The 26,585-nt window shown below is 42.0% G+C and overlaps 1 protein-coding gene across 1 annotated transcript; it reads right to left on the reverse strand.

The window, feature by feature from the left end:
- Window positions 1-919: 919 nt before the first annotated feature.
- mier2 (mesoderm induction early response 1, family member 2) lies at window positions 920-17,997 on the reverse strand. The gene is made up of 12 exons (XM_084547918.1): window positions 16,790-17,997; window positions 15,547-15,713; window positions 14,765-14,878; window positions 14,440-14,551; window positions 13,582-13,661; window positions 10,044-10,113; window positions 9,633-9,778; window positions 7,208-7,289; window positions 5,369-5,463; window positions 5,142-5,272; window positions 4,211-4,353; window positions 920-3,043 (listed from the first exon to the last, which is right to left on the reverse strand). Exons 2-12 carry the CDS (start codon window positions 15,571-15,573, stop codon window positions 2,595-2,597), a joined length of 1,449 nt encoding a protein of 482 aa, XP_084404044.1. The 5' UTR covers window positions 15,574-15,713; window positions 16,790-17,997; the 3' UTR covers window positions 920-2,594.
- Window positions 17,998-26,585: the final 8,588 nt, after the last annotated feature.

Raw genomic sequence — 26,585 nt, forward strand, 5'->3', positions numbered from 1 at the left:
GTGTTCATTTACAAAATAATAATGTAGATACTTTGATCATAGCTGAATGTGTTTCAGGAATAATTGCACCAGATATAAATTTTGGACAAGAGTCTTTGATGTAGACAAGCAGGAGAGCTCATTCCTGGGGTTTAGTGGCATCTCACTTTATCATGGACTATGAAGACAGGGCTGGACGGACTGAGGCTTTGGAGTAAACTCTTTAAGAAACTGCAATGACATAAAAATTACTCTATGAATCCGTTTATATAATGCATTATTTTAGCTTGTTTGATATCCTTATGTTTGTGTTATGTTGGTGCAATCATATAGTGGAATCACATACTACATTCATGCATTTGAATGATCCACCGATAGTATTCAGAGATCATCAAAGGGCAGCTGAGGTCTTTTGTAATTTACTTTCTCCCAGTTTAACCTTCAAAAACACTTTAGATTTTTCTCTCACTGGTTTCCCTGTGGGCGGCACAGTGGTGAGGTGGTTAGCACTGCGAGAAGGTCCTGGGTTCGAATCCATGGGCTGACTGGGCCTTTCTGTGTGGAGTTTGCATGTTCTCCCTGTGTCTGCGTGGGTTCTCTCTGGGTACTCTGGCCTCCTCCCACTGCCCAAAACGACATGCTGGTTAGGTAAACTGGTGATTCTAAATTGGCCGTAGGTGTGCATGCGAGTGTGAATGGTTGTTTGTCTCTCTGTGTCAGCCCTGCGATGGACTGGAGACCTGTCCAGGGTGTACCCCGCCTCTCGCCTGATGACAGCTGGGATAGGCTCCAGCAGACCCCGTGACCCTTCACAGGAACAAGCGGTTACAGAAGATGAATGAATGAATGAATGGTTTCCCTGCTCAGCCGTTCATCTCACATCCAAACACTGGAGCTGCATCAGTCCTCAAAGTAACTCATACAAGCACCAATCGTTTGTTCAATTTAATTTTTTTTTTTTTTTTTTTTTACAAAATATAATAATTAGAAACATAACAGAAGCAGTACAATATAGAAATTGCTAAAAGAAAACAAAAGAAACTTTAAGAATTGACAAAAAGGCAGTCGTTCTACTGCTCCTGCCTTCACGGTCTCGTCCTTAAGACCCCCCCGCATGTAAACAGTCAAAGACTAAAACAAACATTGATCTGAAACCGAATTGGCTTTAAACGGGGACCAAAGGAAGAGCGCAAACATTTACAGACAGAAACGAGAACAAACACGAACAGATGGAAGGACGACAGTGGGCTTAAATCATTCCTCTCTTCGGAACACTTCTTTTACCATTTTTAGACCATAAATCAATACAAGATTTACAGAGAAAATGGATGGAAAGTGGTATTTTAATGATCATCCAACGACCACCTGTGACATAATTATAAATAACCAAATGATATTTACTGATACTGCCATTCTGAGACTAAAAGAATCCCCGCTGTAACTATGTTGACTACAATCTGCACTCATTGGTGTCAGTTGCTGCTGGTTTTTAAAGAGCTTCTTTTCATTCAGTCGTGATCCGTTGTTCCAATGTTGCTGAACAAACTTATGAGGTATACCAACTTTTTGGAACGAGTCCCAGCAAAAAGAACAAAACCAGATGTGGATCCCTCGGCTCAGAGAAGGGACTTTGCCTGAGCCTTCAAAAGGGGAGCAGAGGATGCCCGAACTTCCATGTTAGGACGATCTTTGGATCACAACATCTGTCATTGTCTTTAGACCAACAAGCCACAACAGGATGTGCATCATAACATGACGAGAGATCCAGGAAATCATCAAGTTTTAAGAACTTGGGAAACTTGTGTGACCATTCTTGCATGTAAAACAGCCTCATCACGTTACTGATGAATCAACGCAGTAAAAACGATAGTCAGAAATGACAACAAAGCAACGCACCTTTAGAGATTTCTATATGAATTTGGAGGAAAAGACGAGGACGACAACTTCCACAGAAGCAAAAAAAGAGAGTGCAGGAGCATCGGTGCTCCTACACTGCTCCACATTCAGAAAAATGTTCTTCAGTTTCAGGTCTTCATATTCAAACTAAACTCTTTGATAAAAATGAATCTACAAACAGGCAAAGCGGGCATTTATATAAACGGTTGAATGAGTGCAACCATGTCACGTGACAGAACCAAATGGTCGCAGCAGTGAGAGCATTGACTGATATGAAGAAAACGTGATGACTGGCTTGTGTGGTAAGAATCAGGAAATATCTGAGCAGCAGTCACACTTTACCATCTTGATAGACAAGAAAACAAAGGTAGAGTGGAGCATGGTGTCAGTTATTTATCCATTTTAAGAAACAGCTGCACTGTGCTCCCACAGGTATGTGATCACTGTAGCCAGTCAACAGGACTGCCCTCAGACGGCCATAAACTATTAATATACACATAATCAATGCCTGAACATACTGATCAATACACTCATCATTCCACAGTGGACCGAGTGTTAAAAAAAAAAAAAAAAAAAAAGGTCTCAGACGGATAGATCACCCACCAACACAGGTCAATTCTTTTCCATTTAAACCTGGAATAAAAATAAACACCACCAATTAAAGATCTCTATGGAGGGTAAATTACAAAGAGTACCACTCAGTTTAGATTCTCCCCTCACTATGTGAGAGAGTAGGGATGTTGGACGGGGGAGGGGGGCAGAAGGCTACCAAATGCCTGGAAGTGTGACGGGAGGACAGCAGATGAGGAAGGTGAGGTGGACGGCAGGCTAAATTCCACCTGCAGCCTATGTGGGGCACCGGCCCCGCCGTCTGTTATACCACAGTCAGGGGCCTCGGAAATAAAAGGTCCGCCGTGCATGTGTAGTTGGTAGAAACAGGAGTTTGGGAGGCCGTGGTCGTTGTGGCGGGTTGGAGAGTTCCCGCAGGCCCACGGGGAGCTCTGAGCAGAGGGCTGAGACTGGAGCTGGCCTGAAGCTGAGGGACAACAACCGTCTGAGCCAGGATCCCGCAGGGCGTCCATGGATGGGAGAGAGAAAGGACATCCAAACAGCTGCTGAGGACATTCATCACCACACAGCTCTGACAGCCCCATCAGCAGCACACCATCTGCACAGAGGTTCAGAAGTTCATAGGGATAAAACTTCTGCAACTGCAGACATAGACTCTATCCCAGATTTATTTGAATTTCCAATACAATTCTTATCTTGCATGTTTCCTGAATATGAAATTAAAACAAACACACCATCCAAATGTTGCAGATGTCAATGTACACTTGGTGTGGAGACAGTATCATTTAGTAAAAAATGCCCAGGGATGCATCAAAGCAGTAGGATAACAGAACTCTGCACTGCATGAGGCAATATGTATTTTTATGCCAACCACAACTAAACCAATGGCATTATAGCAATATGTACATTACTAGTCAAAAGCCTGGATGAACCCTCCCGATATAAAACATATATTTTTTTTTTTAGTGTTGTGTGGCTATTGTTTGTGAGTTTTATAGTATTTTTGGCACATAACTGTATTAAATGTATAAAACAGAGCAGTTTCGTATTATTTCTGAATGAATGTAGCAAGAGACAGCCACAAGAGGTTGCTAGCCCCTGTTCCTTTCGGCTCTAATTTGTGCTTGATTATCTACCACAGATATTTAATCAGATTTATTCCCCATTACCACATTATTTCCTTTCTCTCTCTCTCTACTCGTCCTGTTTTCATTACCTGCAGGCCCAGCCTGCTTTCTGTGGCCTGTCTGGACCGAGGTCATGGCTTTAAGAGAAAGCGGGGAGTTCGTCTGCGCCTGGGGCGGCCCTCTTCTTCTGGAGCACCATGTCAACATGCACAACGTGGACAAACACACACACACACACACACACACACACACACACACATACACAGATACAGACATGCAACAGACGTAAACCAAGAAAACAATGGGTTGAAACAAAAATAATGAATACATGTATGTGATGTTAAAATAAAAGGCAAACTAGGTAATGAAATTAGGAGATTCAGCAAACAAAGTAAACTCCATGATATGACTGAAAATTGTGTGATTTGGAAAATACAGTATCTCTGACATTGTATGTATATGGTTTACGTACAGAAGCATGGGTAAAGATACAACGCCTTCAGCATTATTGGAAACCAAACTCAATCCCTCACACAGGCACACAGAATGGTAGCTGAATGGTAGAGCTACAGTAAGGTCTCTATGAATGCTCTACAAATTACCAGAGTCTGAACCACCACATCGCCTCTAATTTTTACCTTGCTTGTCCAGGTCCATGCTCGGCTGCGGAGGTAACGTTGACTCCAGCTGGCCAGCGCTCACAGAGCTGTGAGACAACAACCCTGAGGAACTGTTACTTCCCTCTAGCTCCCCAACCTCCCCATCCTGGTCCCCATCCTCCCTGCAACACACAACCACTGTCAGCATAGGAAACTTTAAGGCCACAGGAAAGAAAAAAAAATGTGTTTTATGTAATCTATGGACCAGTTTCATGTTTCTTCAGTATAATAATCACAGTTTTATCTTGCTAACTTGGCCCAACCAATCTTTTTAGATCATCACCAGAGGAACACTTACTGCACGAATATAAACATCGATTCTTGTTAAGAAGAAATAACTTTAACGAGATAGTTCCCAAAGACAGAGCAACAGTTGCCTGGAGAAAGTAGTGTACTGAAGGAAACAACAGTATTTTATAATGACAAGATTTAAGGCCTGTTACTGTAGAGTATGTTATCTAAATGAATAAGTTAAATGACTGAAAAAGACCCGGTGCAACTGAAAGAGGTTATCTGAATTAAAGGATTTGATGAGGTGGTTAGAGTGCACATAGAGGAAATCCTCACTGTTGGTACAAATAGAAACACGTTCTGAGTCAGAAGACGCAGTATGATAATATGATGACACCTGACTCAAAACCTCCTCTCTTCCCTTCCCTTGATTTTACTCTCCCAAATTGCAGACATTACAGGTCTTCCATGAGACCAATAAATTCCAGGAACACATTATAGAATAATACAGAATGTCAGAAACACTCCTTATCTGGCAAGCAAAATTACCCTCTACACAATCCATCAGTAGGCTTTCTGAGGGGCATTTAACACTGGACAATAGCATGTTTCAGCTCAGAAATCTTGCTCTAGATATATTAATCATAAACATTTAGTCTGACTAATTGTTGGTACTCACATGCTCCCTGATTGCAGGCTGTATTTCTTACGGGTCAGCCTGGTGGTTTGTTGTGTGAAGTACATGTGACGGTCAGACTTCTTCCACATGTAGTAATAGCCCACACACTCGCCCACAGAGCGCGTTCGTACCTGAGCAGAAATTAAAAAAAAAAAAGTTGAATATTCAAGTGAGTACAGTGGGTAGACCACCATCAGTCAGGATTCAACCAGATCACGAGGACTCACCTTATTAGCCTGAATGAGGTGGAAGTTTTTCCCGTAAACTCGATATCCATGCTCAAAGTTCCTACACTCCTCCTCACTCCAGGAACACAGCTCCTCTAAAGACAAAGAACGGCAGCGGTAGAATCATGGGGCTACATGCAAATTTTTATTTTCAGCAGGTAATTTGACACAAACCACATGAAACGTACAAATGAACATGTTCATCTGGAAAATTGAACGAATCCTTGTTTTTATTCCAGCTATACAGTTGGAATCAAAACAACCAGTTTAGGCGAATCTATTATCAGAAATGTAATTTTAACATAATGTAATATGTAAGTTTTCATTACATCAGTAACTCTGAACTGAGCTTTGATATTTACATAAGGAGCAGGTCCTCTCCCAAGGAGCACACGGTTTCTATGGAATAGACAAACCATGTTTTTGCATATATGTGTCAGCCACTGCATGTTTCCCTACAGTCAGGGTATTTATTTAATATTTAGGTAGGTCCAGCTACATTCCTCAAAAACTGAAAGTCAACAAGAACAGTTACAATTCTATAATATTTGAACAAGTTATTTCACGCTGAACTGGATGGGTCTTATATTTATATTAAGCCAATCATTTAAATAAAGTGAGTTTATCTTCTTTCCTCTTTTTTTGTAAACTCTATTCACAGCTCAACAGACTCAACCAGTTTTATAATAAACAGTCTCATTGCATCTGAACAACTGACACATTTAACACCTCTTTTTATCTCTTTCCTTCCCACTCCTCCGCTTTCTCTTGTTCAGCGAGCGAGTGAGCTCCAGCTTGTCCTGCCAGGATTTCCGACTGTTGTCTCTCATCTCTTATTTTTTGTGTGTGTATCTCACGCCGAGTCGATTTGCAATGCTTACCAGAATGGACAGATTTGATTGACTGAACAGCAGAAGATTCACAAGACACGCAGTTGGCCCAGAAAGGCTGGGTAAGTAGCACCAAATAAAACAGAATCGTCAAAATTTTATATATTTTTTATATGTCGAGGTTGCATGGGAACGGGAGTTTGCACAGTCTGGTTCTGAATCTGGAGTCCGGTCCTACATGCAGTGTGCACCCTCACTGCTAGATGCCACCAGATCCTACACAATGGCAATTTAATCTGCAGCCTCACTACTGAGTAAAGGGTCATGAGGTCATCAGTGAACTGTTCAGCCTCTGTGGTGCGGATGTCAGCATCTTGTGTGACATGGAAAAGGAGTATAAAAAAAAAAAAATGCAGTAGTACCGTCTATTGGAAAATGTTTTCACAGTTCTCAAATACTAGTTTCCACATATGGGATCACTGAACAATACAGTTTTGAGAACTTGATTCTTTTACCCGTTACCCCAAATCATTTTATTTTTGTGGATGTCATTTTATGGTGTATGCTGTTGTCCTACGACGTCAGATCTAATTAAAAAAAATGTATCAAACATGTGACTTGGAGAAGTTATGTTTATAATAGTGGTAGGTTTTACTTTCTTTTTGTTATTTTGCAGTCCAAACAGCGGTTAGGACCATGTGTCAGCCATCAGAACATTATGTCAGCCTTTTTGGTTTCAAACTCCTTACAGCTGATATTTAGTGACAAATGATGCAGATGAAAAAGCCACACTGGCAAGTTTGAAAATCACCATGTTATGGTTTACTCTTATTTAAGGAGTAAATTTCTCTTTCCGTTGCAACTGCAACGGCAAGTGCAATGAGATTGCCGTGACATCCTTGTTTGTGAAATACTGCATATTATAAGCCTGACTTCGTTGTCTTTGAGTATTCTACAAATACACATGAGAGCAGGTTCAAGAAAAGTAGGATGACAGCAAGGGTCTTACCACTGAACACTTTGACGTTGAAATGTAATCGCCTCAGTGCCTCTTCTGCATTGAAGTTGCATTTCACTAGTTCATACAGTGCCTGAAAGTCAAGAGAGAAAAGGAGAAGGGCAAGTAAAACGACTGTCACATAGTGAAACCTGACCTCTTTCTTTAAACTGAGTTCAAATTATAGGAACTGGCAAAGACCATGGTGACGGTGACGATCACCATCAGCTGCATTTAGCCAATGCTGGATTATCATTACAAGAAAATCTTAAAGATGTTCAGATTACTGGAGCATGGTTAAAAAGCCATTCAACTACTATGTTGACTATACTGTGAAACTCATTGGTTAAGACATATCCTTCCATTTAGTTGGGGACTTTAGCACATTATACGCCAGAGTTCTTCAATACTTAATGTAGGGAGCATATACAGTACCGCTTAAAAGTATTTGCATCCCTCAGAATATTCTATATTTCTGCATGACACAGAACATTGTGAAGTTTCCTCCAAGTCCAACATCAGACAAAGAGAACCCAGTCAACCTTTTGTGCTTATCCAATAAATAAAGCTCAAAAGGTTTGAGCTTTATTTATTGGATTAAGGTCAGGACTTTGAGTTGGCCAGCCTTAAACATTCATTTACTTGTTCTTTAACCATTCTGTTGTTTGACAACTTGCATGCTTGGGGTCACTGTTTTGCTGCAGTTTCTCTCTAATTTGCTGTTATAATCCAGAATTCACTGATTCATCAATGATGACAACCGTCCTGGCCCAGATGTAACAAAAGAGGCTGAAAAACACAGTGTGGTAAATGGACGGGCAGAGGTTCCGATGATGTAATGTAGTGTTGTCTTCATACACGCGTCCCTCAGTTATATCAAACAATTTACTCTCATCTGTCCAAAAAATACTTCACTAATAGTGTTCTGGCTTGTCTGCATGGTGTTTAGCAAACTGCAGATGGGCAGAAATGCTCTTTTTGAGGAGCAGTGTCTTTGTCCTTACCACTCTGCCATGTAGACCGTGGTTGTTCAGTGTTTTCCTGATGGTGGATTCGTAAACATTAACATTAGCCAATGTGAGTGAGGTCTTTTGTTGCTTAGAAGTTACCGTGGGTTCCTTTGTATCCTCTCTATTATGACTATCATGAACCACTATTATCTATTACTATTATGTGTCTTTGTTGGCTGATCAGACCTGTGGAGGGTAACATTCATCTTAAATTGCCTAAGTTTGGTCCCAATCTGTCTCACTGTGGATTTGTGGATTCCAAACTCTTTAAAAGATGGTTTTCTAATGTTTTCCAGCCTGATGAGCAACAAAAACTCTTTTTCTGAGAAAGCTCCGTTTTCCATGCCATCATACACTTCCACAAACATGTGTTGAGAAAATTAGACTGTGACAATCCCCGATTTTAAATAGAACAGGGCAGTGAATGACACCGGAGTTCCATTACATTGATTGGAAACATCTCTGAACAGATGGACCCTAATTTGGCTTTGAAATTTGGGTTAGGGTTACGTGAAAGTAAGAGCATTTCCACACGTACAATGCAAAGGGAACTCAAGGGATTGGGACTGAACAGCTGTGCAGCCTTAAGAAAACCACTAATCAGTGAGGCTAACCGGAAAAAAGGGCTTCAATTTGCTAGGGAGCATAAAGATTGGACTCTGGAGCAATGGAGGAAGGTCATGTGGTCCAGATTTACCCTGTTCCAGAGTGATGGGGGCATCAGGGTAAGAAGAGAGGCAGATGAAGTGATGCACCCATCATACCTAGTGCCTACTGTACAAGCCTGTGGGGGCAGTGCTATGATCTGGGGTTGCTGCAGTTGCTCAGGTCTAGGTTCAGCAACATTATGTGCTGAACCTGATGTTCACGGGCATATTCCAAGATGACAATGCCAGGATTCATGGGGCTCAAATTGTGAAAGAGTGGTTCAGGGAGCATGAGGCATCATTTTCACACATGGATTGGCCACCACAGAGTCCAGACCTTAACCCCATTGAGAATCTTTGGGATGTGCTGGAGAAGGCTTTGTGCAGTGGCCAGACTCTCCCATCATCAATACAAAATCTTGGTGAAACATTAATGCTACACTGGATGGAAATAAATCGTGTGACATTGTAGAAGATTATCAAAACAATGCCACAGCGAATGCGTGCGTGCGTCATCAAAGCTAAAGGCGGTCCAATGAAATATTAGAGGGTGTGACCTTTTTGGTCTGTTTCATTTGTTTGATTTGAGTTCTCATTGTCTACTTTTAGGACTAATCAGCTGATGTTTTGAGTCATTTCATATCGGGAATGCAAATTCTGAGGAGTGCGAATCCATCAAGTCGGAACTATACATGCTACTGAAGCTGGCAGCAAAGCTTAACCTTAAAACACTAAATGTAGGTGACAGTGTTTTCTATGATTCATGCCATGTTACTCTACCTGTTCATTGTCTATGACAGCGGCCCCTTGTGTGCCTACTGCCCCCTCATGGCCACGTGGTCTGTGAGCATTTAGCAAGAACTCCTCCACCTCCTGCACAGGAAGGACCCCTGGCCTCCACAGCAACTGATCTTCACTGCTGTAGGCTGAAAGAGAGGCAGAGACAAGGGGGTGAGAGCCAACTGGACAGAAAAACAGAGATAAAACAATGATTAAAAACAGAAGGGGAAAAAGAAAATGTCGATGGTGGAAAGGGCTATTTGTCCATGTTTTTTATATGTATTGCTGGTGAGAGTTAGAAATCTTCTGTGTCTTTTTAGGAATCATATGGTGCTTGCATGATATCATACACATTTTACAAAGTGTATTAGACTAGATCTACATAAAACAACTGTTATTTGAGTTTCTTACCTCTCTCCTGATAGGTGTACGGGCTGAATGGAGGGATTTTTGCTTGATACATGGAGCCAACCATGATCTCCTGAGAACGAAAATCAAAGACAGAATCAGATATTGCTGTGAAGTGAATACATCGTAATAAAAGCTGATCATTTAAGTAAAATTTGTGCTGTGCGGTAGGTTTCTTTTAGCAGACCGGTTCCCTTGAAAACCCAAGTGCCTGGCCAGGACCAGATCTCAAGTTTAAGCAGCTGAGCCACATCAGTTTTAAAAGTGGTAAGATTTCATCCCGTCGCTCTTTTCTCTGGCTTGCATCAATGAAAATATTATGAAGAACAGCATTTTTGGCCAACCTATCTAAAACATTGTGGTTTTGTCTAAGTCAGGAAACATGTAAGGGGTGTTACTTTGGGTTCAGCTGGTCCAGCAGAGGAATTTTGATCGCACTGGATAATCCTGCAGTAGTATTTGATTTACACTTAACGCCAATGATTAGTGCCAAGGCAGGATGCAGTGTAATGTTTAAATAAATATGTATAAATAGGGGTCTGTACAGCATTTTAGGCTTCTACTGCTTACTGGATCAAATGCTCGACGTATCCATTTCCAAATATTTTATTATTGCAAAATTGTTTTGGTAGAGGGATTTTGTATATTTTTCTCTCCCATAAAAAGCCCATCATACTGTCCAACAAGCTCATGGGATCCTATGGAAATGTGCCTTTATATAATGTGCCTCGCACTAAACGTGACCAGTACGCCAGTGCAGGGACCAACATTGACAAAAAAGATTCTTATTTTAGTGTTTTCGCATTTATACACTTTTGTTGGCACCCTTCCGTTAAAGAAAGAAATACCCACAATGGTCACTGAAATAACTTGAAACTGACAAACGTAATAATAAACAAAAATGTACTGAAAATGAACTAATGAAAATCTGACATTGCTTTTGAATTGTGGTTCAACAGAAATATTTTAAAAATCAAACTAATAAAACTGGCCTGGACAAAAATTATGGTACCCTTAACTTAATATTGGGTTACACAACCTTTTGAGGCAATCCCTGCAATCAAGCGATTTCTGTAACTCTCAGTGAGACCTCTGGACCTGCTGACAGGCTTGGCCCACTCCTTGTGAACAAACTGCTCCAGCTGTCTGATGTCTGAAGGTCGCCTTCTCCAGACTGCATGTTTCAGCTACTTCCACAGATGTTCAATAGGATTTAGATTTTGTTCTTAGCCATTCTTGGGTGTTTTTAGCTGTGTGTGTTTTTTTTAAGGTCATTATCCTGTTGGAGGACCCATGACTTGCAACTGAGAACAAGCTTTCTGACACTGGGCGGCACATTTCGTTACAGAATGCCTTGATAGTCTTGAGATTTTTTTATTGCACCCTGCACAGATCAAAAAACGGAACATAACCGAGCCTTCTTCATGTTTCACAGGTACACTGTTCTTTTCTTTGGTTGTAGAGCTGATGTGATTTGCCATAAAGCTCCTGTTTTGTCTCCGTTTTGGCAAATTCCAACTCAACAATGAAGCTGTCCTTGGTCGTCTTCTATTAAGTTCATTTTGGCTCAAACAGCAACGCATAGTGCGATCTGATACCGATGTACCTTGACCTTGGAGTTCACCTCTAATCTCTTTGGAAGTTGTTCTGGGCTCTTTGGTCGTCATTCGTATTATCCAACTCTTCCATTTGTCATCATTTTTCTCTTGCATCTACGTCCAGGGAGCTTGCTACAGTCCAGTGGACCTTAAAACGTCTGAATAATATGAGCAACTGTAGTCACAGGAACATCAAGCTGCTTGGAGGTGGTCTTACGGCCTTTACCTTCAACACGCTTGTCTGTAATGTTCTTTCTAATCTCATGAGAGAACTCTCTCCATAGCTTACTGTGGTCCATGTTCTGTGAGGCACACACCATGATACCTAAGAGCACCGTGACTACTTTGACACCCTTTAAATAGGCAGACTGAGAGATTACAGGTTTGAGGACACCTGTGATGCTAATTACAGGACACACCTTAGTTTAACATGTCCCTATGGTCAAATTATTTTCAGTCCAGTTTCATTAGTTTTTTTTTTTTTAGATGATTCTGTTGAACCACAGTTCAAATGCAATGTCTGATTTTCATTTTTATTTATTATTAGACCTTTGACAGTTTCAAGTTATTTCAGTGACCATCGTGTTTTTTTCTTTCTTTAACCCATTCAGACCGGATCACGCATCTGTGCGTGTTTACCTTTAAGACTGGATCACGCATCTATGCGTAGTTATCATTAAGACCGGCAAACGCGTCATTTTGAGCGTTGTCGTCTTTTTCGAGGCACATGGCCAATTATATGCACTGTGATTGGCTGAAATATTCTTGGGGTGAGTGACAGAGATGCTTAGGGACTTTTTTTAAACTCATGTGACTAATAAAACGCTTTGTGATTGGTCGAAATAAGCCTACACGTGGAGTATGTTTTGGTCGAAATTTTAAAACACCGTGCTAGCGATCCGTCATGGCTGACTCAAGTGAAGGAAGTGATATTGACGAAGTAATTGGAAAAATAGATCTTTACTGATTTTCAAAATTTTTAAAATGTTTGGTGCTTATTGATTTTAAAAAAAAATGCATTTGAAGATTATGCCCTAGCAAGTCAGTCAAGTTGAAAGCCAAAGAAGTAAGCTGTCAAATGCTTTTTATCTCATGTTTTTATCTGCTACAGAGCCTGAGAAATCAAGGTTTTAGTAAGCGTTGACATATTTTGAAAAACCTCAGGTTTTGAGAGGGGGTTTACAGAAGAGTGTTTAGGCCTGAATGGGTTAACAGACAGGTACCAACAATTTTCTCCACATGTGGAGTGTTTTTTTATTTAAAATACTGATGCTCATCCTGCACTTTGAGGCATGTTTTGTTATGTTCCTCATCTTTACCAGCAGCACTGTCAGCTTCAACTCTCGGTTCTAACAAGTACGGGTGGGACCTGCTCAGGCAATAGGAGCTGACCAATCAGAGCAGGCTGTGTGCTTTTCCTTAGCTCTAGCTTAGAATCTGGACACAACAAACTAAAATCAAACTATGTTTGGATTAAAAACTAGTATTTGAAACTACAGCCAGAAATACAGCCTGCGTCTGCGCAAAAGGAAATAATAAGTGGCAGGAGTCTCAATTTGTCATTCAAAGGGAGAAACTGTAAGGGCTACCATTTTCTGGCAGGCTTTGAAGCTAGAAAAACCATTGTACCAACCAACCAAGATCGGGCCTCTGAATGGTCTACAATTTATTCATTCTGGTTGATCATGTTATTGCATTTGAACGTTCAGATGAGATTAAGATGAAAAACAAGGAGACTCGTGAACAGCCAATCAAAGTGATAATTCTCACGGATGCACTCCGTGGCTGACAGGGGTCCAAAAAGAGAAGGAGGGACACACCACCAAAACTACGACCACAGGCGCTGAACTACGGCCTGTCACCTTGAGGTGTTTTCGCGTTTAGAGGAAACACAGAAATGTGTGGAAACAAATCATACTTAACTTTTACTTTCTATGGCCTACCTTGTGTTCTTCGTTGGAGGGAATAGAGCCATCATCAGAGTCCTCATCTGATGAGCTGACTAATGTGTCTTTGTCTCCACCTTAAAGACAACACATAGAAGAAGAGAGTATCAGCTGATATAGCCCCCCGCAAAAAAAAAATGAAATTTTGACGTGAATTGAAGCCACACATTTCTGATTTCTAAAAATTCTAAAATATAAGACGGCCATAAGAGTAAAAGTGCAATATACAGCATCTAACTCAGTCTGAAACACAATGCAATAAAACAGAAAACTGTGTTCAGTCAGTGTATCCTGGACATTTAAAAGAAAAAAAGCAAAGAAGACCAGCTATATATCTGGTTTTCATGATATTTAATGGACTCTGCACCAAAAGTTTCTCTATGTCCAAATATAGTAACCACAAAGGAAAGTTGGTTTCAAGAGATTCAAGAGAGAACTCCTTCATTTCAAATTTATTTGAGTATCTTTGACACAATTCTGTCATATTGAGAGTGACACGTAAAGCCAGAACATGCAGTCACACAAGAACACGGAAATAAATCAAACAAAGTTTACACGGACTTTCCTGATATTACAAAACCTGCAAATGTATTTGTAATGCATTTCCTACCTGTAAGTAACAATCTGCAATGCCGCTAAAGCACCGACTTAAAATTGCCCTGTGAGAAATGTTTCCATTAAAAACAAAAGGTATCTTTTCTTCTACAACCGTACATGGTTTCACCCAGAACAGGGCCCTGGCTGTTTTGTTTGAACTAACATTATAAAACAAACCATCTGCTTTCTCACCTTTCATTGCCGGGAATTAAAAATGTTATACAGTCATGTGTTAATGTATGCATCTTTGTGTGTTACCTTGGAGGCGGCGAAGCAGATCTGAGGTGTTTGAGGTGACTGAAGGAGTGAGATCATCAGCAGATGATTCTTCTTCCTCCTCCCCAGGATAGAGATCCTGAGTTATCTGATCCTGAACAAAAGAAAAACAACAAATATCAAGCATGTGCATTTGATGTGTGATAAATCAATTTTAAACTTTAGACTGATTCTCAACACAGCTGTTCCACCGTGATCAACTTTTAGCTTGAGACAGAACAACAACAACATATTCTGGCAAAGAAAGTTAAATGAAATATGATTATGGCCACAGGCATGTGCTGGTGTGCCTTGGGTGGTGACATACCTTGTCCAGTGTCATGTCTGGCAGGCTGGCAGCCATGTGACAGGTGTCCTTCTCTGGATCTGATACTGTATAGCCGTAAAAAGCCAGCAGCTCCTCCAAGGGAAGCTCACTGGCCTACAAACAAATCACGGAGGAAGACAGCGACAGGTGGAGGGAAATGATTGGGGGGGAAAACAAGGAGAGACACCACATACATGTTTGAATTACTCCCGCATATTTTTGAAAATAACATCCTCAAGACGTCCGTCATTTAAGTAATCTCAAGGGCGCTCTCTTCATTTCTTCCTCTTCTGCACAAATAACTCTCAACAACACTCCTAACAACAAGGGACAAATGCAATCTGGACGGTCGTGCTCAGTAAAACCTACATATTTTTCTCAATGCGATTTCAGCCATACAATATTCTGTTTTGTTGTGTGAAAACATAAACCATTTTCCATGTTTATGCATTCAGTTGCCTGAGGTTACGGATGATTTGGGCCCTCTGACTATCTTGTGTAGTATAGGAGTTCGACTGAAATGTTAAATTTAGGTGATTTAAAAAGCAACTCTAATAACAAAATAGTTAATAATTCACCGTTCGTTTAGTCATTTAAATGAAAGTGGAATTCTCCCATTGTAATTTAAGAATTAGGTGTGGCTGCAACACTGATTTTACGCTGGTCTAAGGGCCTTTCCGTATTTTGATAAAGAATGCAGTACAATCTGAAAGCATTAAGTATCGATAACCACAGAGGAATATTTTGCAAAATACAGCTTTGACGGCAGAACTCGACCGTACAGTGTGGGATTGCGTTGCCATCTTCATGGGGCGAGCACACTTCTCCTCCGACTCCTAAGGCCTGTCAAGACTTCCACTCCTCCTGTCGTGGGCCTTCATTGTCGTACGTCATCCGCTGTCCACTAGGCCACAACCTCTACGCTCATGTTCAGGTGCTTTACACCCACCTACAAACACACACAGAAGGACCGGGAGGCGTTTACAATAGTGCAGAACATGCCCCTGAGGCCCACAGTGCACATGGACAAACAACATGGGATCACATAGAGGCTGATCCGGGCTCATCCCATTACAGATCAGCTGACTCCTGACTTTTAAACCGCCCTTTTTCAACTTAGGAGATCTGCTGCTCTATTGGGACTATTGATGGGCCGATACAGATTGTCTGTGGCACTTGTGGTAAGTGTAACTGTAATATAATCTCAGGTTAGAGACTTTTAAACCACCTACCGATTAGTCAGGGGTCTCGCTGGGATATGAAACCATAACATTATCGGTTTCCCTGTTGTATAAACACGTATCCAATCTAAACTTTGCTCTAAAGTGATAAAGTGAAGTGGGACATAGTGTGTGTCTAAGATGAAGGCCACACAGACTTGAATACAGAAGAGGCAAAACTTTTGTTAACAAGCTACAGACTGCACAGTGAGCTAGACACTGCATACAAAGTGCCAAATGGATTAGAGTCTACTTCTGAAAACGGTAAAAGTCCGATAAAATATCTAAATATCTCTCCTAGTCCGTCGGGCGCTGTCTGCCTGTCTGACCAGGGGCGCTTTCCTGTGACTTGGTGCTGAACGTCTCTTCCTCTCTCCGGCACAAGAAGGAAATAAGTAGTTCTCAATATTTCCGAAAGACACGGTCGGAGTTTGCCGCCGCCGAGTCATGTCACGTCTCCCAACTTTTTCACTCAATCCGTCGGCGGGGCGCACCTGAAATACTTCAGCACCACCGTGTTCGACCCCGCCGGGCTCCCTATTGTTTTCTACGGCCGTACTATCAAGGCAGAGGGGAATGGCTCTTTAAAGCCAAGAACGCGGAGAGAGGCGATACGCTGGAGAGGTTCTCCATTTCTGCCGCCGCTTCCCAGTTAAAATGTCTCCGTAGCTCCCTTTCGGCCGCCGTTCACCAGCCGGCGAAACGGTCTACAGCCTTGTGTACCGCACGGAGTGACACGAGTCTTGGATTCGGCTCGGTTTCTCAATCGTTTGCCTCATTACAGCCCTCGTTTTCGCTCACTTACCTCCGCCATTCCGTTTCTGCGCAAGCTGACTGACTATTGCCCGGATGTTGTAGGTCTGCTCTTCTGCACAGCTCCGTTTATTGCCGCAACGATCCAGCAACAGCGGCTGTGCTGCAGCTTTCTGCTCACGGTCATATTGACTTTTACACAAGTCACTTTTCCTATTTTTGATTCGCTTTAAAAAGCTGCTTTAAGAATTTCCTCATAATTTTAAATAACTTTTTTAAAAAAATAAAAAATCCTTCAACCGCACCAGTTTCGGTATCACTTCAAAAAAAAAAAATTGCTCTCGTTGCAATGAATATTTGTTAACAAAAAAAAAGAAGAAGAAGAAAAAAAAAATAAATAAATGAATGCTTGTATGGTAATTCTCGTTGCACGTTCATTATCTGTCAGTTTTAAACAACTATTTTTAAAGTTAAATTTCATATCCCTGTGTACGCCGACATGTGTACGCATGTGTTTGATGCACGCGATGACATGGCTCGTGCTGATTACGGCTGATTAGGACGAAGGAGGGGACAGGACGTGGACAAAACAGATAAAGATGTCCTATGTGACAGTCCTCAACTATAGGGACTGCTTACAGTCCACGCAGGACAGGACAGGGCAGGATCAGGCATGAGACAAGTGTATATGTTGACTCCACGTGATGTCACTGAACCGCAGCAAACACAATCATATGATGATGATTCATTTAATATGCCCCGTGACGCAACAAAGCTGTGATATGAGCCACAAGCCACAGATAATAACAAATGGTGCTAGATTATGGAATTTATAACATAATTCTTTTAACAGCTTGATTGTTAGATCCCTTTAAACACCCTTTGCTGACAACATTGGTGTCTAATTTTATGTTGCTGAATAATACAAGTTAATCCCTCATTTGAGGAGCTTCTTCTTCTGTGTCGTGGCTTTCCAAAGTTGCCTGATAAGCAAAAATAATCTACTGACAAAAAATGTATGAATCAAATTTTAGAAGGAGAAAAAGTAATAGAAGCCAAGACATGGCATGTCCTCAGCAGTCTGTCACCGTCTGGATCTGATTTCAGAGTTCCTGTATTTTTGTCTTATATGGATCGGGGATACGTGCATCCCTTTTTCCAGAAGGCTTGTCTAGATTTTTATTTATTTATTTTTTTCCTTTTTGACTTTTCAACAACTGGCTGATATCCAACTTTCCGTGTGTCATCATCCCCATTGTGCGTCTAAAGGTATTTCAGTGAAAAGAACTCAACAAAAGACCGAACCACACACAGAAAACCAAACAAAGCTCATTTGTTTGCAGGGAGAGTGTGACTGCATGCTGCGGTGTTTTCTATTTGTGCAGGATTTGGTCTAAATTTGGCATATAGAAAATCTAATGAGTGTCACGAGAACCGCATCAGAGAGATTTTTCAGTACTTTTCATTCTTTAAAGCGATGGGTGCTTTCACACAAATCCAGGCAAACATGGACCATATAATAAATATAATTATGTTTCATACATTTGGCTTTTTGATCAGACTATTTCTCTAGTTTTCATACTGCGCTGACTGCACGAGAGCACTGGGCATAAATCAGGGTGGATCAGGACAGTACATCAAGTGCACATCCACAGTCAGCTCCTCCTCTACCCCTCATCTTTTTAATTGCCCTCAATGAAAAGGGTTTTAGTAGGGTCATGTAAGCAAAGGCTTTTGTGTCTTTTGTTTCTTTCGGAGGGCTTTAACGTGCCGTGTGTGCTTTGTGTGAATAAGAAAAAGCTGTCCACAAAAAGAACAAGTGAATGTATTTGTAAGACTTCATTGGCGCAACAGGGTGATTCTGAGTGGCACTGAGTTTTTCATGAGGAGGAAGACGTGTGAAACAGTGGGAAAATTGCAGTATTTAGATATATTTTGGCCCATGCAGTAACATTAACATTCTCATCACTGCTTGCTATCACAAAATGGGAAGCTGAGACGTTTTTAAGTTTATTATCTCTTTGTTTTTTTAAATGGCAAGGCATGTATTAAACAATCACACAATATATCATGTAATAAAATGTCAAGAGTCCACACTAAACTACTATAAGAATACCACATTCAAAAGCAAATGGGAGGCTGATTTGGGTACCATTGCTCACAAAGTATGGATTGAGCTAATTGGCCATTCATTCATCTTGTCCTGAGAAGGGTCGCAAGGGGGGCTGGAGCCTATCCCAGCTGTCATTGGGCAAGAGGCGGGGTACACCCTGGAAGGGTCACCAGTCTATCGCAGTGCTAACACAGAGAGACAGACAACCATGCACAGTCACATGCACACCTATGGTGTGCAACCTAACGAGCATGTCTGTGGACAGTGGGAGGAAGCCAGAGTACCTGGAGAGAACCCATGCAGACACAGGGAGAACATGCAAACTCCACACAGAAAGGCCCCAGTCGGCCTGGATTCGAACACAGAATAAAATAAAATAAAATAGTAAATATGGAACTCGGCTCTCAAACATACAAAAAAATATATACACTGTATATACAACAACCAGAACATTTACACTGGGATGGTGGTGCGTTAGATATGTTCATGGGGGGCAGACACACTGCGGATGGGAAAAAACTGTTCACCATGCGAGTGGTCCTGCACTCTATGGATCGCAGCCACCTGCCAGAGGAGAGTCTGTTGAACAATCTGTGTCCAAGGTGAGAGGGATCAGCCACAATCTTAGCTTCATGCTTCAGAGTCCTGGATGCTCGCCTAGAGACTTCAGACTGCAGCTGATCACCTTCCCTGCAGAGTGAATGACATGCTGCAGTCTGCTCTTGTCCTTAGCAGAGGCTGCAGCATACCAGGTGGTGATGGACTCGATGATGGCAGTGTAGAAGTGAACCATCATAGTCTTTGGCAGGTTAAATTTCTTTAGCTGCCGTAGGAAGTACATCCTCTGCTGTGCTTTTTTGATTAGGGCACTGATGTTCAGCTCCCATTTGAGGTCCTTGGAGATGATGGTGCCCAGGAAATTGAAGGACTCCACAGTGTTGTCTGTAGAGTCACACGGGATGATTGGGAGGAGTGGGACTGTGTTCTTTCTGTACTCCACAATCATCTCCACTGTCTTCAAAGTGTCCAACTCCAGGTTGTTATGGCTACACAAAGTCACCAGCTGGTCAATCTCCAGTCTGTAGGCACTCTCATCTCCATCTGAGATGAGCGCGATGAGGGTGGTGTCATCCACAAACTTCAGAAACTTGACAGACTGGAGGTGCAGCTCTTTGTGTACAGGGAGAAGAGCAGAGGTGAAAGGACACAGCCTTGAGGGGAACCCGTGCTGATGGTACAGGAATCTGAGAGGTGTTTTCCCAGCCTCACATGCTGCCCCCTGTCAGACACTAAGTCTGTGACCCACCTGCAGGTGGAGTCAGGCAAGGTCAGCTGGAAGAGTTTGTCCTGCAGCAGTGACGGAACTACTATGTGGAAGGCCGAGCTGAAATCGACAAACAGGACCCTGGCATATGATCTGGGGGAGTCCAGGTGCTGGAGGATGAGGTGGAGGGACAGGTTGATGGCGTCATCCACAGATCTGTAGGCGAACTACAGGGGATCTAGGAGCGGATCTGTTATATCTTTAAGGTGTGAGAGCACAAGGCGCTCAAAAGACTTTGTTACAACCGATGTCAGGACAACAGGGCGATAGTCAGGGCGTCCAGTGGTCCTTGGCTTTTTGGGGACTGGGATAACGGTGGAGGCCTTGAAGCAAGCTGGCACGTGACATGACTTCAGTGAGATGTTGAAGATTTCCGTGAACACTGAAGACAGCTGATCAGCACAGTGCTTCAAGGTGGATGGAGACACAGTGTCTGGTCCAGCAGCCTTGTGGGGGTTCTCCCTCACAAACAGCCTCTTCACATCCTTCTCCAGGATGGTGAGAGGTGAGATGGAGGAGGAGAGAGGCTCTGAGTCCAACGGCTGTGAGGGAGCCTTGGCCATTGTTGTTGCAGTTCTGGAATACAATTTTACAGCAACTTAACCTCATCTCCAAACACCAGTTGCATCTTGGTCCAAGGACTTGCTTGCTAGGACTCAATTATGAACTCCCTGCTGATTTACATAACAGAGATCTCCTGCACATTCTGCTGCATTGTGCCAAGAAATCCATCCTGGCCTTGTGGACCTCCTCATCTTTTAATCAGTGGTTAAAAATTGTGTCTAGATAGCATTTTCTGCAGCATTACAGGACAAACCTTTTCAATTTTTCCGAACTTGGGATCTGTTCTTCGATTATTCAGGCTTTAATGCCTCTCAAAGGATGAGATCTGGGCTCATTGATCTGGCCTCGGTACAGGACACAGTCTCGTTGCCATTAACCAAGTGGAAAACATGTGATAGGACTTGGAAGCTCTCACACTTTCTGTTAAAAGCAGAAGCAGTTACTGGGCCAAGTTCATCCCAACTCAAGGTGCACTAGCTAGCTCACTAGCTGGCTTCCAACTGTGTCACACACACTGAGCGGGAGTGTAGGGCTGCAGAGGTAGTCATGCCAACATTTGTATGAGAACAGATCCATTTCTATGACAAAAAAGAAAACTCTATTGACTTTGTTATATGCTAGACAGCTCAGTAACTGGACCTTGACTTGCAAAAATGAAGTTCTATATTAGTTTTTTTACTTTAGCTTTAATACACTGCAGCTGCCTTTAATGACGTGTGACCTCCTGTTGGATACATTAAGTTGAAAGTAACAAAAAAGTGTTGTGCCAAGGTTTTCTCATACTCACACAGGTGCGCTTTTTGTTATGTGCGCATCCTTGAAGTAAGGCTCTGTTACCGGGAAGTAACAAACTATATATGTAAAGACAGGTGACAAATACAAAAATAATGCTAAATGAATTGTGGAGAAACTCAGTGAATGCACATGCTCATGTACAATAACTGTGATCAGACTGCCAGTAAAAAATGCCAACAATGACAAAGGGAGGAATATTAAAGTAGGATTACAGTGCATATACCCCCCATTACAAAGATGGATGCACATTTGAGAGTTGTACAAAATATATATATGCATATATGTGTATGCAGTGATCTACAGAGAGAAAAAAAAGGGATGTGGTCAGATGAGTCAGCCTTCACTAAGTGCACGTGTGGCATATACCAAGGGAAGGATGCAGGCCTTTTACTGGCATGGCTTAGATCCACCTGTCCCTTTGCAGGAAAGGGACACTTCAATGCAAAGTTGTCCTGAGTGATCTGACCTTTATCCTGTGATGACACATTTCCATCCTGAAGGGAGTGGTCTCTTGCAGGATGTCAATGCCCACATCATCAGGACACTCGGGGTCATGATGTGAGTCATATGCTATGGCCTTCGCAGTCATCCGGTCTCAAACTAAACATCCATTAGAGATTTAAAACATTTGAAACTAAAATAAGGGAAGAACGGGGTTCCCTTCCTCAAGTTAAGTTCAAAAGACTTGTAGAATTAATGCCAAAGGATGAATTGGTGAGGAGAACACTTTGGCTCAGTTCAACTCAGCAGTATAAAGAAACAAACGGTAGCTGTTTGATTTAGATAAACATAGTGCTTTAGTTAGTGTGTTGAGTGAATGTAACTACGTTTTACATCTAGATTTTAGGCAACTGTGTCTCTATGCAAAGAGAGAGTGGATCATTTGTGCGAGTCAGAATGGCATTCAAACCTCTTGATTTCTTCCTGCCGTTGAAGATGGAGGCTGCAGTGAAGAATTCAGTCCACACTATCCAGTATAAACGTGCACTGCATGTGGTGATATTGGAGCAGAATCTGTGGTGCATCATGGGTAACCGGGCATGATCTATAAACACCCCGCTGTGGCGGGGAGCACTACCTGTTCCAGTTCCAGAGGAAAAGCAAATGTGAAGCAGAGGTTATGCTTGGTGTCAGGCATTCTTCCTCTTTTTCTGTCATATTTCATGTTAAGTAGACTTTATGTTTTACGGTAGCATTTGTTACTGGGCACATTTGGAAGATTGTGGGGAGCTCCCCTGAGTACAACATTCTTTCAAGGACTTTTCTCAGTTTGCATTCACACCATTAATAGGGACTCTGAAGTGATGTCATAGTCAGCTGGGGGTTGTTATAGAACATAACATTGCATATGTATTCGATAAAGCTTGGTCTATTTGGTCCATTTTCTCTGTGTTTTGTTCCATTTTAAGGCCAATATCAACAACTGTTGTTTGCACAGCCAGCGCCGCCACAAGCAGTGCTTGTTGGTGCTGCATTCATGTGTCATGAATAAACGTACAATACATTTGAATCTCTCAAGGTCCCTTTTGTACTGGGCAAAGAAGTTCCCTCAAATAAGAACTAAAAACTGATTACTAAAAGATGATCGTTCTCAGTTCCTGCAGTATTGACACACAAACTAGAGGCACTTCATCCTGTGGTTATTGTCAGGGAGGTTGCGGGGTAATGGGGGTTAGGACCCAAATGCAGGACAGAGAGGGCTGAAGCAGGAGTCGGCGAAAAAAAAAGGTATTTAATAAAAAGACAAAACCGAAAGTGCTGCAGACATGGCAGGAAATTCAAACCTAACGAAACAAAAGCTACTAAGACACAACCCATGAACGTGACAAGACAAATCTATGACGAGTTACAAGATTCCAAACAAAACTATGAAACAAACAACAAGAGAGACAACTGACTAGTGCAACAAGACAGAGAACAAAGGGGAAGGCAGGGCTATATATACACAGAGAGGGGTGACAAGACACAGGTGAAACACATCAAGACAGAGCACACAAGGAGAAATCAATGACCTAATCAAAACGGGGGAAACACACTGAGTAACACAAAACAGGAAATCAAGAACTTAACAAAATAAAACAGGAAACAGAAACCCAGGAAAACTAAGCACCAAATCATGACAGTTACAGGAACTATGAAAAAGTTCCTCTGGTCCAATGGTGCCTAATGTAAAGAGCTATACAGAAGCCAAAAGGCTGACTTCATTAGTTATAATCCAAAATGGTGGTTACTGTGTAACAGTGACATTTTGCTTGTGGAGAGCAGAAAGTCAGAGAACACATAAAGAGAACAATAAAAAGTACTAGTCATCCAAACATTGAGATTAGTGTCCCTTGGTGAGTTTCATTGTGTTACCCTCTGTTGCCCTTCAACAAGCAAGCATTTCATTTCATCCTTCTTAATTTTGAAGTAATTTCTCCAGCTGAAATGAAAATAGAGTCTTGAGGACTGTGGCAGATCCAGGAACAGGTTCATCATGTTCTTCCTGAGACTCCACTGAGAGACTGGTACTCCTAGAACAGCTGTCAGCTTATAGAGTAGGTTTCAGTGCATCCTGAATAGAAATCAATACATCAAAAGGTAGGTATATGTGTGCGACGATGTGGGGATGCACAGGTGGTTAGAGGGGCTAGAGGAGTGAACAGTGACTGTACAAAAAAATCCAGTTTTCATTGTTGCTGTGACAATGACAATGAAGAGTTTTCTAAATACTCCACAGCCTTTTTTTTTTTTTGTCCTGCTCACCGTGAACCTGTTGAGGTTGACCTTTTCATTCATGACGGATTTCCAGAGTCCTGAAAATCTGTGTCTGTGAGTCACCATGGTAACCGACGAGCTGTCATGAGCTGCCACGTACTGAAATGTCATCCGCGCGTCACAAACAATGTGCTCCCATGAGGTGCCATGCTGCATGTGGCACCATGTGATAACCCTAAGAACAACATGTGAAGAAATGTGATTCAACAATTACTTTGTGTGCCTACCATGATACCATGCTTCACAAACATAGCCACACAGAGGCCGACCAGTTTGGATGTTAGGACAGATGGTATGTACAAGAAATGTTTTTTTTTTTTCTTTTAAAAGGTTTGCCTTGATAAACACTGAGTTGAGATGGAAAATTAAACAAAACACATCTCAGTGCAGTACAGCAACAAAAAAGGAATTAGGGTGTGTTGAAAGAATGGAAGGAAGGACTTATTTCCCCACTCCACAAGTCACTTCCTGGGAATTTACCCCATATTTACCGCACTACCGTTCTCTTTCATTATTGCTCAGAGCACATGCTCATCAGCCGTCTAACCACCACAACTCATGCGCAGCGACAAAATCTAACTTTTCACTGCATAGAAACACACGCAATGTTAAGCAAGCTGTTTATTGAAGACAAAATGTTACGTTAAAAGTTACCACTACAAATACTTTAATGAAGTAAGGCTGTATTATCAGCGGTTTAGTACCATTGGTCCATTTAGAGAGCGGGGAAAGTCACCATGTTGAGCGTTCATGCTTTACAAGCCCTCAGTCATCATGTAGATCATATCATTTTTAAGCACATTTCTTTCTTTTTTTTGCACACTCCTGGGCGTGTGGCACTGTCGACATTCAAACTTGAAAGCACTTTGCTGTGTGCATTCTTTAAAATGTTGCTAGAATAAAGCAGTTCATTTCTAAGCAGTTATTTATTATATTATTTAATGAAGCAGTAAAGCTTGGTGCTGATTTCAGCCTTGATTGTGCATCTTTCTAAGTAATTATCTGCTTTAAGAATCATTTGGTGGTGTGTTTTTACACTGTAACTACCATTCCACAAGGGGGCAATGCTGTCCTGCAGCGAAATTCAGCGCGGCAGTAAACCCCTCTTTTTCAACACCTTTGCCAAGTCAAAGATAGGTAAGAAATGACTGAGTTTAATGGTATGTTATTTTTGCGACAGATTAATGGCCTCTAATTTGAGGCTGGCACAGATGGGACAAATGATAACTAGCAGTGCTGAGTCATAGAGGGGCTAGTTTTCCATCTCCTGGCTGCTCGGTTTGCTGCCAGATTCTTACATGCATACTAATATAACACATCCTCTACATTTTCAGTTGTCTTGCAACTCGCCTTTGTTGAAAAGAAGTTTTAAAAACTGATGAAAACTAACGCTGCGGCCTGTCACACGACTGTGGCTAACGCCGAGTATTTGTGAGACTTACATTGTACATTGGCTCAGACATTCGGTCAGTATATTTCACACTCATTTGCTGAAAATTTTCACTGGTTTCTGTCTCTTTCTCTCCTTCTCTATCCCTCTCTAAACAGGATGTTTGTGTCTCAGCGGGGCTGCCGGCAGTAGACCACAGCTGATGATCAGATAGCGTGGCTTCGGAGTGCCCAGCTCTCCCAGTGATGTGACAGATTAACTGGGATTTAGGGCTTCCATTTGGATTCCCCACTAAACCAACACGCTGCAAGAGACGACAAAACACAGGAGGTCATGCAGCCGACTGCGCGCTCACCCCGGGTCACTGTTGGCCTCACAGCGAAGCGTCCGCTCCATGTGATGTTTCCGACTGCTTCTCAGCCTCACGTGTTTCACAGATAAGCAGGGTCATACTTGTGTGTGAGAAAAAGTGCAGTGATGAGTAGAATGTGTCTCCTGAAAGGAAATGACTTAAGAGGTCTCTGAGCGTCCCAATCCTTATCTCAAAGAGACAATAGCTAATATGTTTGGGGTCTGATTGTCAGTCGGTACTGTGTTTTATGGTGCTTAGAACTTCAGCCTACAAAGATGGTTACACTTAAAGGTGATATCATGAGACTCAGGAGACTGGGGTTTCCGTGTATTGTACTGCCGTGCGTGTGAAGTCAACACAGTCAATATTAGACGTCTGGCTGGCCCGTGGCTTGTGTAACACAGGATCTGAATCACAAGTACAAGTGGTTTCATGGCAAAACAATGTCGCTCCAGGGTTAGTTTTCAAATCACAGCTTGGTACGGAAAGAAAACTCTTAGAAGTAGTGTGAAGGCTGGACAATTTTTCCTCAGCAACTGCAGAGAATTAATCA

This window comes from Chelon labrosus (assembly GCF_963514085.1).
Source record: "Chelon labrosus genome assembly, chromosome: 7".
Taxonomy (NCBI): domain Eukaryota; kingdom Metazoa; phylum Chordata; class Actinopteri; order Mugiliformes; family Mugilidae; genus Chelon; species Chelon labrosus.